The following is a 12,480-nucleotide window of genomic DNA, read 5'->3' as shown; positions in this document are numbered from 1 at the left end:
TACTTGTGTATTTAATAAGTAAAGATAGCCGTCCTTAATAGACACAGTCATGTTTGGATTTCGAACCACTCAATGTGTGTTTTATTTACTCTCCAAATCCTCCAAAATGCCGTTGTAACACACTCTAAACAATGTTGTTTATATGCTGTGAACCCTCTATTTTTCCTGTGATTACGGTACTCAACTTGTACTTGAGACTTCGAACATTTAAAATATCATCCAAATCAGATTGTTAATATTATTTACGCTATATTTATGGTCTCGTATATTTGATATAGCACACAGTTTATTTTGTTCAGTTATCGTTCTATATTTTAAAGACGAAGATGTTGCAATAATGGTAGCACGGTTTTATACAGCAAATATAGTATAGGGGATTAAAATCTGTATCTCAGAACCATATGAGCCTAAGTCCAAAATTTCTTATTTTTTAGGTTATTGCACGTATGTTCTTAAAATTTCATTTTACATCCAGCCATACCATCGTAACTCCGCTAAAAATTCTATTATGATTTATCAAAGGTTATATGAGTCTAAGTCCTGAGGTATATCAGAACCAGACAAACTTAACTCCACCTATGATGTTATGGTTCTGAACATTGAGCATTTCAGCAAAAACCTAAGTCCACAAAATGGACTTGCCATTGTCTGGCCCTAGCCACTATACTCATTTAGTCTCAAGTCCTGTTTTCTGAACAGCTGATGACTGTCAATAATACTGTTGATATTGCTGCTGCCTGCTATTAGAGAGATTATTGAGGTTAGGACTGAGCTGTACTAATCAAAGTTTTATTCTACTTTTAACAAAACGTTTTGGTATTAATATGGAAAGTAGGGGAAAGTTTATACTTTCCAAATTGAAAAAACCTTAATACGTTCACTGAAGATAATCTGAAACCTGAAACTAATGATTGTCCTAGCAATCAATCAGTAGAAGTTCCACGAAGAAATTCCACTCCTTCACCGACTTTAACCGAATTAAAAGTAAGTATTTTTTAAATATGTTTACAAGCTAACAATATGTAAAACTTAAAGTAAAATTCGAATTTTATACTCAGACCTCAAGGAACAATTTTTATTATTATTATTATTATTAGCCTAGGTTTAGAACATTGTTGTGCCAATAGGAGAAGTAGGCCTAAGTGTATGTTTGATTTTCAATTTTATTTCTAGGTATTGAATCCAGATTGCACATCCATCCTCGTTTTACCTGACAATGACTCAACCCAATGGAATTTTAACATGCATGAAAGTGAAAATATCCAAGTTGAAAGAGAAACTAGTAAAGACGTACATCTTCTTAATTTCATTTCAACTCCAGTAGAACCAGGTGAGATTAGTAGGTACATAATACTCTAGGCTCAGTTTAAATAAATTTCAGTAAATTTATGGTTGTTATAAAAATCTTTTTTGTGTAAATTACTGTTATGTTTAACCATTTAACCATATTGTAGCAGGTATTTACTCGGGGGCTTTAGCCTACCCTAGCAATAATTTAGGTTCCATTTCAATCGTGTTAAGCTGGGCCTAGACCTAGTACATTGTCATTAGACTGTAAATGCTGTAGTCGGTAGGGACAGAGAGCATTAATTTCATACGATAATAGTTATATTCTTAGGGGTTCTTTGTCTTTCCGACTTGTTATTCTACCTAATTTAACATTCTACATGTTTAACAGAAATTATACTTCAATATGAAAAACTTCGTGAGTGACGATTAAATTACACATAATTACCAAAAACATGATAAAAATTCAATAGAAATCCACTTTAACGATATAATATTTTTTATATCCACATTCTTTGTGTAGGCTATCTATATAATGAACTAATCAATGTTTTGGCGGAACATCAATTTAAAAAATTAAAATAAATTGGACAAAACCGAGTGAATTTCTCTATTTCTTGAAGGCTGGGAACACTTGTAGGAAAGAAAGCTCTATGTTATTAAAAGCAAAACACTTAAATAAAATTAAATATTCAAAATATCTTAACAATTTATTTTTCAGAGTCAAATGAATGGGAGCTAGAGACGATAACACAAGTGACAAACATGGAACAAGAATCTGGAGCATCGACAACACTGGAAGATTTAGATGATGCGCTATCTTCTGTGAGCGACCTATTTGAGAATGACATCGATGATCCAACATACACTCCACCTTCAGGTTCAGAGAGTGATTCAACTTTAAGTAACGATTTAGAACAAGTACAAAGTCAATCTGTAAGTACAAATACTACAGCAAATAATAATAATATAATACCTCTGGTACCATACACCGATTCAGATGACACGGAGAGCGAGTTACCGATAGTTACTCAACCTAAAAATAAAGGAAGAAAAAGAATAAGGAATGAAAAAAAGTGGAAAAAAAAACATTAGAAAGCAGGGACGAATTTCTGGAAAAGAGCATGTCAACTCTAAAGGAGATATTGTAAAAGAAAGAACTTTAAGACCTCCTTGTAAAACTACTTGTCGCTTGAAATGCTCTCAGCGCATAAGTCATGCACAAAGAGTACACATTCATTCTGACTATTATAATAGTGAAAGAAACTTAAGTTCTAAACGCCAGTATATAGTTTCTTGTATTACAACCAAGCCAATAGCCAGGTCACGACAAAGAGATGGTTCTAGAAATAGTAGAAAAAACAGCCATACTTATTTTCTCAAATGGGATAACAATTTTGAAAAAGTTTGCAAACAATTTTTCTTGAACACACTAGTAATATCAGAAACATTTGTTAAGTTTGCTCTCTTAAAAACCCAAAGTACTGGTATGGTTGAACCAGACCATCGTGGCAAACATGTACCAGGAAACAAAATACCAGAGACAGCAAAGGATATCATAAGAAACCACATATCAAAATATCCAGCATATGAAAGTCACTATAGTAGGGAAAGGACAAACAAAAAATACTTGGGTAATGATTTAAACATTTCCATAATGTATACCATGTATGAAAATGAATGTAAAGAAAAAAATATCAAACCCGAAAAGAAATGGTTATTTTCAGAAATTTTCAATAGAGAATACAATTTGTCATTTCATTTGCCAGACAATGACACATGTGATTTTTGTGACAGAATTGATTGCCAATTAAAGAATGCAAACGGTGAGCAAAAAGAAAACCTTCAAGCAGAAAAGCAGAAGCATCTAGATGAAGCAGCACGTAGATACCATTTGAAAAAAGAAGATAAGCTTTTGGGACAAGGAAATGAAAAATTTAAAGTTGTTATGGCAGACCTACAGAAGTGTCTTCCTACTCCAGCTCTCACAAACTGTCAAAGCTTCTACTTGAGAAAGCTCTGGACTCTAAACTACACCATTGACGACAGTAGTGGAAAGAAAACGTGGTGCATGATTTGGAATGAGACCACTGCAGGTAGAGGTGGAAGTGAGATGGCTTCTTGTTTGTTTACCTGGGCAAATGAAGAGCTCAATAAAAGCAGCATTGACACTCTGACTGTTTGGACCGATAACTGCAGCGGTCAAAATAGAAATATTAATATGATTTTTATGTACATTTGGATTTTGAAAACTCTACCCAACATTAATGAAATAAACCACAAATTTTTATTAGCTGGGCATACACATATGGAGGTAGATGGTAAACATGGATTAATAGAAAGAGCAAAAAAGCATCTTAAAACTAACACAATATTTACTACTAATGATTGGGCGAACTTCATCGCATCTTGTAGCAATAAAAACCCATTCATTGTAAAGAAAATGTCTCTTAAACACTTTCTTGATTTTCTTTCGCTTACTAATAAAGATGGACCATTAATACACAGGAAAAAAAATACTATTGGAGAACCTTTCCTCATTTCCAACACAGTTTGGTTACAGGTTCGAAGAGAAGAACTTGGTATACTGTACTATAAAACAAGCTTTGATGATGTTGATTTTAAAAAGTGTGGATTTGAGAAGAAATAAGAGAAAAGAAACAATCATGCCTGAATCAGTTCCGAAACTAAGATCTGAGAAGAGGAAAATAAGTAATGAAAAATTCAGAGATTTAATGACAATCCTCCAGTGGGTCCCTGAAGAATACAAGGCTTACTTTGAGAACCTTCCACATGGGGCTAGTGAAAATGACTTTCCAGATATCAGTTCAACATTATTAGATTAATTCTTACCTTATATTTATAGTTTTTATAAGCAGTGTAATAGTGTTTTATTGACGAAACAATGTATATTAGTTGCTAATGGAAATACAATGCTTAAGTCCAAATAGCATTAAAACAAATGTTTTTGATTTTAGAAAAAACAACTTTCCAGATGCCATTACAACATTGTTAGATAATATATTTTATTAGCATTGTAATAGTGTTTTTATTGACTAAACCATGTATATTGGTTGCTAATGGATACACTTAATTTGGTTGCTTAAGTCCAAGTAGCAATATAACATATGTTTTTGATTAGAGCCAAAATATCGTAAGTCCATTTTTAATGTAACAAAAAAATAATTACATAAAAATACTAAAGCAGTTTAATGCTTCTATAAACATAAGTAAGTTAACTTGTGAAGTAGAAACTAAACACAGTTCATAATTTTATAATAAAGAATAAACACAACTGTTCGTAGTTTTTATGCTCTCCTGTAAAATCTACTAAATGTGACTTAGGCCCATATAGTTCTGAGGTACAGACTGTACCTCAGAACCATATGAGCCTAAGTCCAAAATTTCTTATTTTTTAGGTTATTGCACGTATGTTCTTAAAATTTCATTTTACATCCAGCCATACCATCGTAACTCCGCTAAAAATTCTATTTTCATGATTTATCAAAGGTTATATGAGTCTAAGTCCTGAGGTATATCAGAACCAGACAAACTTAACTCCACCTATGATGTTATGGTTCTGAACATTGAGCATTTCAGCAAAAACCTAAGTCCACAAAATGGACTTGCCATTGTCTGGCCCTAGCCACTATACTCATTTAGTCTCAAGTCCTGTTTTCTGAACAGCTGATGACTGTCAATAATACTGTTGATATTGCTGCTGCCTGCTATTAGAGAGATTATTGAGGTTAGGACTGAGCTGTACTAATCAAAGTTTTATTCTACTTTTAACAAAACGTTTTGGTATTAATATGGAAAGTAGGGGAAAGTTTATACTTTCCAAATTGAAAAACCTTAATACGTTCACTGAAGATAATCTGAAACCTGAAACTAATGATTGTCCTAGCAATCAATCAGTAGAAGTTCCACGAAGAAATTCCACTCCTTCACCGACTTTAACCGAATTAAAAGTAAGTATTTTTTAAATATGTTTACAAGCTAACAATATGTAAAACTTAAAGTAAAATTCGAATTTTATACTCAGACCTCAAGGAACAATTTTTATTATTATTATTATTATTAGCCTAGGTTTAGAACATTGTTGTGCCAATAGGAGAAGTAGGCCTAAGTGTATGTTTGATTTTCAATTTTATTTCTAGGTATTGAATCCAGATTGCACATCCATCCTCGTTTTACCTGACAATGACTCAACCCAATGGAATTTTAACATGCATGAAAGTGAAAATATCCAAGTTGAAAGAGAAACTAGTAAAGACGTACATCTTCTTAATTTCATTTCAACTCCAGTAGAACCAGGTGAGATTAGTAGGTACATAATACTCTAGGCTCAGTTTAAATAAATTTCAGTAAATTTATGGTTGTTATAAAAAATCTTTTTTGTGTAAATTACTGTTATGTTTAACCATTTAACCATATTGTAGCAGGTATTTACTCGGGGGCTTTAGCCTACCCTAGCAATAATTTAGGTTCCATTTCAATCGTGTTAAGCTGGGCCTAGACCTAGTACATTGTCATTAGACTGTAAATGCTGTAGTCGGTAGGGACAGAGAGCATTAATTTCATACGATAATAGTTATATTCTTAGGGGTTCTTTGTCTTTCCGACTTGTTATTCTACCTAATTTAACATTCTACATGTTTAACAGAAATTATACTTCAATATGAAAAACTTCGTGAGTGACGAGTAAATTACACATAATTACCAAAAACATGATAAAAATTCAATAGAAATCCACTTTAACGATATAATATTTTTTATATCCACATTCTTTGTGTAGGTTATCTATATAATGAACTAATCAATGTTTTGGCGGAACATCAATTTAAAAAATTAAAATAAATTGGACAAAACCGAGTGAATTTCTCTATTTCTTGAAGGCTGGGAACACTTGTAGGAAAGAAAGCTCTATGTTATGAAAAAGCAAAACACTTAAATAAAATTAAATATTCAAAATATCTTAACAATTTATTTTTCAGAGTCAAATGAATGGGAGCTAGAGACGATAACACAAGTGACAAACATGGAACAAGAATCTGGAGCATCGACAACACTGGAAGATTTAGATGATGCGCTATCTTCTGTGAGCGACCTATTTGAGAATGACATCGATGATCCAACATACACTCCACCTTCAGGTTCAGAGAGTGATTCAACTTTAAGTAACGATTTAGAACAAGTACAAAGTCAATCTGTAAGTACAAATACTACAGCAAATAATAATAATATAATACCTCTGGTACCATACACCGATTCAGATGACACGGAGAGCGAGTTACCGATAGTTACTCAACCTAAAAATAAAGAAAGAAAAAGAATAAGGAATGAAAAAAAGTGGAAAAAAAACATTAGAAAGCAGGGACGAATTTCTGGAAAAGAGCATGTCAACTCTAAAGGAGATATTGTAAAAGAAAGAACTTTAAGACCTCCTTGTAAAACTACTTGTCGCTTGAAATGCTCTCAGCGCATAAGTCATGCACAAAGAGTACACATTCATTCTGACTATTATAATAGTGAAAGAAACTTAAGTTCTAAACGCCAGTATATAGTTTCTTGTATTACAACCAAGCCAATAGCCAGGTCACGACAAAGAGATGGTTCTAGAAATAGTAGAAAAAACAGCCATACTTATTTTCTCAAATGGGATAACAATTTTGAAAAAGTTTGCAAACAATTTTTCTTGAACACACTAGTAATATCAGAAACATTTGTTAAGTTTGCTCTCTTAAAAACCCAAAGTACTGGTATGGTTGAACCAGACCATCGTGGCAAACATGTACCAGGAAACAAAATACCAGAGACAGCAAAGGATATCATAAGAAACCACATATCAAAAATATCCAGCATATGAAAGTCACTATAGTAGGGAAAGGACAAACAAAAAATACTTGGGTAATGATTTAAACATTTCCATAATGTATACCATGTATGAAAATGAATGTAAAGAAAAAAATATCAAACCCGAAAAGAAATGGTTATTTTCAGAAATTTTCAATAGAGAATACAATTTGTCATTTCATTTGCCAGACAATGACACATGTGATTTTTGTGACAGAATTGATTGCCAATTAAAGAATGCAAACGGTGAGCAAAAAGAAAACCTTCAAGCAGAAAAAGCAGAAGCATCTAGATGAAGCAGCACGTAGATACCATTTGAAAAAAGAAGATAAGCTTTTGGGACAAGGAAATGAAAAATTTAAAGTTGTTATGGCAGACCTACAGAAGTGTCTTCCTACTCCAGCTCTCACAAACTGTCAAAGCTTCTACTTGAGAAAGCTCTGGACTCTAAACTACACCATTGACGACAGTAGTGGAAAGAAAACGTGGTGCATGATTTGGAATGAGACCACTGCAGGTAGAGGTGGAAGTGAGATGGCTTCTTGTTTGTTTACCTGGGCAAATGAAGAGCTCAATAAAAGCAGCATTGACACTCTGACTGTTTGGACCGATAACTGCAGCGGTCAAAATAGAAATATTAATATGATTTTTATGTACATTTGGATTTTGAAAACTCTACCCAACATTAATGAAATAAACCACAAATTTTTATTAGCTGGGCATACACATATGGAGGTAGATGGTAAACATGGATTAATAGAAAGAGCAAAAAAGCATCTTAAAACTAACACAATATTTACTACTAATGATTGGGCGAACTTCATCGCATCTTGTAGCAATAAAAACCCATTCATTGTAAAGAAAATGTCTCTTAAACACTTTCTTGATTTTCTTTCGCTTACTAATAAAGATGGACCATTAATACACAGGAAAAAAAATACTATTGGAGAACCTTTCCTCATTTCCAACACAGTTTGGTTACAGGTTCGAAGAGAAGAACTTGGTATAACTGTACTATAAAACAAGCTTTGATGATGTTGATTTTAAAAGTGTGGATTTGAGAAGAAATAAGAGAAAAGAAACAATCATGCCTGAATCAGTTCCGAAACTAAGATCTGAGAAGAGGAAAATAAGTAATGAAAAATTCAGAGATTTAATGACAATCCTCCAGTGGGTCCCTGAAGAATACAAGGCTTACTTTGAGAACCTTCCACATGGGGCTAGTGAAAATGACTTTCCAGATATCAGTTCAACATTATTAGATTAATTCTTACCTTATATTTATAGTTTTTATAAGCAGTGTAATAGTGTTTTATTGACGAAACAATGTATATTAGTTGCTAATGGAAATACAATGCTTAAGTCCAAATAGCATTAAAACAAATGTTTTTGATTTTAGAAAAAACAACTTTCCAGATGCCATTACAACATTGTTAGATAATATATTTTATTAGCATTGTAATAGTGTTTTTATTGACTAAACCATGTATATTGGTTGCTAATGGATACACTTAATTTGGTTGCTTAAGTCCAAGTAGCAATATAACATATGTTTTTTGATTAGAGCCAAAATAATCGTAACTCCATTTTTAATGTAACAAAAAAATAATTACATAAAAATACTAAAGCAGTTTAATGCTTCTATAAACATAAGTAAGTTAACTTGTGAAGTAGAAACTAAAACACAGTTCATAATTTTATAATAAAGAATAAACACAACTGTTCGTAGTTTTTATGCTCTCCTGTAAAATCTACTACTCCACCTATGATGTTATGGTTCTGAACATTGAGCATTTCAGCAAAACTGGGCCTAGACCTAGTACATTGTCATTAGACTGTAAATGCTGTAGTCGGTAGGGACAGCGAGTAAATTACACATAATTACCAAACTATCTATATAATGAACTAATCAATGTTTTGGCGGAACATCAATTTAAAAAATTAAAATAAATTGGACAAAACCGAGTGAATTTCTCTATTTCTTGAAGGCTGCGAACACTTGTAGGAAAGAAAGCTCTATGTTATTAAAAGCAAAACACTTAAATAAAATGAAATATTCAATACAAAGTCAATCTGTAAGTACAAATACTACAGCAAATAATAATAATATAATACCTCTGGTAAATATCAGAAACATTTGTTAAGTTTGCTCTCTTAAAAACCAAAGTACTGGTATGGTTGAACCAGACCATCGTGGCAAACATGTACCAGGAAACAAAATACCAGAGACAGCAACTTAAGTCCAAATAGCATTAAAACAAATGTTTTTGATTTTAGAAAAAACAACTTTCCAGATGCCATTACAACATTGTTAGATAATATATTTTATTAGCATTGTAATAGTGTTTTTATTGACTAAACCATGTATATTGGTTGCTAATGGATACACTTAATTTGGTTGCTTAAGTCCAAGTAGCAATATAACATATGTTTTTGACTAGAGCCAAAATATCGTAAGTCCATTTTTAATGTAACAAAAAAATAATTACATAAAAATACTAAAGCAGTTTAATGCTTCTATAAACATAAGTAAGTTAACTTGTGAAGTAGAAACTAAACACAGTTCATAATTTTATAATAAAGAATAAACACAACTGTTCGTAGTTTTTATGCTCTCCTGTAAAATCTACTAAATGGTGACTTTGTTTTCTGAACAGCTGATGACTGTCAATAATACTGTTGATATTGCTGCTGCCTGCTATTAGAGAGATTATTGAGGTTAGGACTGAGCTGTACTAATCAAAGTTTTATTCTACTTTTAACAAAACGTTTTGGTATTAATATGGAAAGTAGGGGAAAGTTTATACTTTCCAAATTGAAAAACCTTAATACGTTCACTGAAGATAATCTGAAACCTGAAACTAATGATTGTCCTAGCAATCAATCAGTAGAAGTTCCACGAAGAAATTCCACTCCTTCACCGACTTTAACCGAATTAAAAGTAAGTATTTTTTAAATATGTTTACAAGCTAACAATATGTAAAACTTAAAGTAAAATTCGAATTTTATACTCAGACCTCAAGGAACAATTTTTATTATTATTATTATTATTAGCCTAGGTTTAGAACATTGTTGTGCCAATAGGAGAAGTAGGCCTAAGTGTATGTTTGATTTTCAATTTTATTTCTAGGTATTGAATCCAGATTGCACAACCATCCTCGTTTTACCTGACAATGACTCAGCCCAATGGAATTTTAACATGCATGAAAGTGAAAATATCCAAGTTGAAAGAGAAACTAGTAAAGACGTACATCTTCTTAATTTCATTTCAACTCCAGTAGAACCAGGTGAGATTAGTAGGTACATAATACTCTAGGCTCAGTTTAAATAAATTTCAGTAAATTTATGGTTGTTATAAAAATCTTTTTTGTGTAAATTACTGTTATGTTTAACCATTTAAACCATATTGTAGCAGGTATTTACTCGGGGGCTTTAGCCTACCCTAGCAATAATTTAGGTTCCATTTCAATCGTGTTAAGCTGGGCCTAGACCTAGTACATTGTCATTAGACTGTAAATGCTGTAGTCGGTAGGGACAGAGAGCATTAATTTCATACGATAATAGTTATATTCTTAGGGGTTCTTTGTCTTTCCGACTTGTTATTCTACCTAATTTAACATTCTACATGTTTAACAGAAATTATACTTCAATATGAAAAACTTCGTGAGTGACGATTAAATTACACATAATTACCAAAAACATGATAAAAATTCAATAGAAATCCACTTTAACGATATAATATTTTTTATATCCACATTCTTTGTGTAGGCTATCTATATAATGAACTAATCAATGTTTTGGCGGAACATCAATTTAAAAAATTAAAATAAATTGGACAAAACCGAGTGAATTTCTCTATTTCTTGAAGGCTGGGAACACTTGTAGGAAAGAAAGCTCTATGTTATTAAAAGCAAAACACTTAAATAAAATTAAATATTCAAAAATATCTTAACAATTTATTTTTCAGAGTCAAATGAATGGGAGCTAGAGACGATAACACAAGTGACAAACATGGAACAAGAATCTGGAGCATCGACAACACTGGAAGATTTAGATGATGCGCTATCTTCTGTGAGCGACCTATTTGAGAATGACATCGATGATCCAACATACACTCCACCTTCAGGTTCAGAGAGTGATTCAACTTAAGTAACGATTTAGAACAAGTACAAAGTCAATCTGTAAGTACAAATACTACAGCAAATAATAATAATATAATACCTCTGGTACCATACACCGATTCAGATGACACGGAGAGCGAGTTACCGATAGTTACTCAACCTAAAAATAAAGGAAGAAAAAGAATAAGGAATGAAAAAAAGTGGAAAAAAAAAACATTAGAAAGCAGGGACGAATTTCTGGAAAAGAGCATGTCAACTCTAAAGGAGATATTGTAAAAGAAAGAACTTTAAGACCTCCTTGTAAAACTACTTGTCGCTTGAAATGCTCTCAGCGCATAAGTCATGCACAAAGAGTACACATTCATTCTGACTATTATAATAGTGAAAGAAACTTAAGTTCTAAACGCCAGTATATAGTTTCTTGTATTACAACCAAGCCAATAGCCAGGTCACGACAAAGAGATGGTTCTAGAAACAGTAGAAAAAACAGGCCATACTTATTTTCTCAAATGGGATAACAATTTTGAAAAAGTTTGCAAACAATTTTTCTTGAACACACTAGTAATATCAGAAACATTTGTTAAGTTTGCTCTCTTAAAAACCCAAAGTACTGGTATGGTTGAACCAGACCATCGTGGCAAACATGTACCAGGAAACAAAATACCAGAGACAGCAAAGGATATCATAAGAAACCACATATCAAAATATCCAGCATATGAAAGTCACTATAGTAGGGGAAGGACAAACAACAAATACTTGGGTAATGATTTAAACATTTCCATAATGTATACCATGTATGAAAATGAATGTAAAGAAAAAAATATCAAACCCGAAAAGAAATGGTTATTTTCAGAAATTTTCAATAGAGAATACAATTTGTCATTTCATTTGCCAGACAATGACACATGTGATTTTTGTGACAGAATTGATTGCCAATTAAAGAATGCAAACGGTGAGCAAAAAGAAAACCTTCAAGCAGAAAAGCAGAAGCATCTAGATGAAGCAGCACGTAGATACCATTTGAAAAAAGAAGATAAGCTTTTGGGACAAGGAAATGAAAAATTTAAAGTTGTTATGGCAGACCTACAGAAGTGTCTTCCTACTCCAGCTCTCACAAACTGTCAAAGCTTCTACTTGAGAAAGCTCTGGACTCTAAACTACACCATTGACGACAGTAGTGGAAAGAAAACGTGGTGCATGATTTGGAATGAGACCA

General features: G+C 32.4%; 3 protein-coding genes across 4 annotated transcripts; all 3 read left to right on the top strand.

Annotated features, from left to right (window-relative positions):
• The first annotated feature begins 499 nt into the window (after window positions 1-499).
• On the top strand, window positions 500-3,733 carry LOC124365032. Of its 2 annotated transcripts, XM_046820923.1 has the most exons (3): window positions 500-984; window positions 1,174-1,330; window positions 2,009-3,733. In XM_046820923.1, the coding sequence occupies exons 2-3, from the start codon at window positions 1,243-1,245 to the stop codon at window positions 2,380-2,382; spliced, it is 462 nt and encodes a 153-aa protein (XP_046676879.1). In that variant the 5' UTR covers window positions 500-984; window positions 1,174-1,242; the 3' UTR covers window positions 2,383-3,733. The 2 variants fall into 2 exon arrangements, with proteins under 2 accessions (XP_046676879.1, XP_046676878.1); XM_046820922.1 differs by having other exon boundaries at window positions 500-1,330.
• Window positions 3,734-4,792: 1,059 nt separating this feature from the next.
• On the top strand, window positions 4,793-7,156 carry LOC124365608. Its single transcript, XM_046821599.1, has 3 exons — window positions 4,793-5,258; window positions 5,448-5,604; window positions 6,285-7,156. Exons 1-3 carry the CDS (start codon window positions 5,100-5,102, stop codon window positions 7,154-7,156), a joined length of 1,188 nt encoding a protein of 395 aa, XP_046677555.1. The 5' UTR covers window positions 4,793-5,099.
• Window positions 7,157-7,512: 356 nt separating this feature from the next.
• On the top strand, window positions 7,513-11,292 carry LOC124365607. Its single transcript, XM_046821597.1, has 3 exons — window positions 7,513-7,743; window positions 10,274-10,430; window positions 11,111-11,292. The coding sequence occupies exons 1-3, from the start codon at window positions 7,513-7,515 to the stop codon at window positions 11,290-11,292; spliced, it is 570 nt and encodes a 189-aa protein (XP_046677553.1).
• The last annotated feature ends 1,188 nt before the right edge of the window (window positions 11,293-12,480 follow it).

The sequence above is a fragment of the Homalodisca vitripennis genome, chromosome 6, assembly GCF_021130785.1.
Source record: "Homalodisca vitripennis isolate AUS2020 chromosome 6, UT_GWSS_2.1, whole genome shotgun sequence".
Lineage (NCBI taxonomy): Eukaryota > Metazoa > Arthropoda > Insecta > Hemiptera > Cicadellidae > Homalodisca > Homalodisca vitripennis.
This window is presented reverse-complemented; position numbering and strand designations above follow the sequence as displayed.